At 36.7% G+C, this 1,343-nt stretch overlaps 1 protein-coding gene across 1 annotated transcript in view; it reads left to right on the top strand.

Annotated features, from left to right (window-relative positions):
- Nucleotides 1-1,343, top strand: part of Dsg4 (desmoglein 4) — a 36,713-nt gene that overhangs the window by 25,896 nt on the left and 9,474 nt on the right. Inside the window, exon 11 of the mRNA XM_008828854.1 lies at nt 202-341. Within this exon, the coding sequence (XP_008827076.1) occupies nt 202-341 (140 nt within the window). The remainder of the gene's footprint in view (nt 1-201; nt 342-1,343) is intronic.

A 1,343-nucleotide genomic window follows, 5' to 3' on the forward strand; every position in this document is an offset into this window, starting at 1 on the left:
TGCTGTGAACCTGTGTGTTAATATGTTTAATCTTACTGATACATATGATATATATAATATGTATACATGTATAAGGCAAGACAGCCGTCTTGATGAATCACAAAAACGCAATCTGAAAATTTTGCAGCACTGTAACTTACATGATTTAAAGGTGCTGCCTTTCATAGATGCATAATGATGAACTTATTTATTTGAAAACAGGTACATCATAGGGCATGATGCAGGCAGCTGGTTAAAAGTTGATTCACGGACTGGTGAGATCCAGTTTTCTAGGGAATTTGATACAAAGTCAAAATACATTACTGATGGAATGTACGCAGCAGAGCTCCTGGCTATAGATGGTAAGAAATGGTTTTCAATAGTTTAATAAATCCATGCTATCATATGAAATATTATAAATACAGTTATTCTAATGTTGATGTGTGGGTGGCTCAAAATTTATTATTTAATGGTATAAGTGAGATGTATGGCAAGATTTTTAAAAATATATTTCATTTGTTATTTTTAGTTTATATGTATGAGTATATTGCCTGCATGTATGAAAGTGCACCCATGCTATGCAATGCCCACAAAGGTCAGGAGAGGGCATTGGATCCCCTGGAACTGTAGTTACAGATGGTTGTTAGCTGCTGTGTCGGTGCTGAGAATCAAACCCGAGTCCTCTGCTAGAGCAGCCAGTGCTCCTAACCACTGAGCCATCTCTCCAGCTCTGAGATGTATGGCAAGTTTTAAGTTCCGTAAGTCAAGAACTGAATGTATCAAATCTAAAAAAAAAAGAAGTGAATTTAATTATACTAATAACTATAATTTACACTCAAGCCATGATTTATTTCATTTAGTTCCAAAACAGAACTACAGGTGTTTTACAGTAAAAAACATAAATGTTAAAAAATGTATGTTGATAAAATTTTGTTTCTATTTATGACCACATAAACAGACGCCTGTAAAGTATTCTAGGAGTACATCCTCAAAATCAGAGTTGCAAGCTGTGCACAGAGTTCACTGTGGAGTCACCTGAGAGGGGGGCAGTGTGCCCAAGAGTGCGGTTACCTTAGAGTCACCCAAACTGAGCAATGATGGGAAACCTGCTAGAGTCCTACGTACTTAGACACACTGCCCACAATAAGATGCTCCAGGCCAAGAAAGCAGAAAGTGATTCCGAATCAGAAGATGCAAGTCAAAACCATAGATACACTAAATAAATTTGTAATTGAGCCACCTCTCACATGGAAAAAATCTATGACACATTCCTTTTGTTGAATAACAACAGGAATTTGTTTATGTATCAATAGTTAATGATTCTCCAGACCAGCGCCTAGGAAACCAGCTGCTACAGAACAAAA

The sequence above is a fragment of the Nannospalax galili genome, unplaced genomic scaffold (assembly GCF_000622305.1).
Source record: "Nannospalax galili isolate Female #2095 unplaced genomic scaffold, S.galili_v1.0 scaffold252, whole genome shotgun sequence".
Lineage (NCBI taxonomy): Eukaryota > Metazoa > Chordata > Mammalia > Rodentia > Spalacidae > Nannospalax > Nannospalax galili.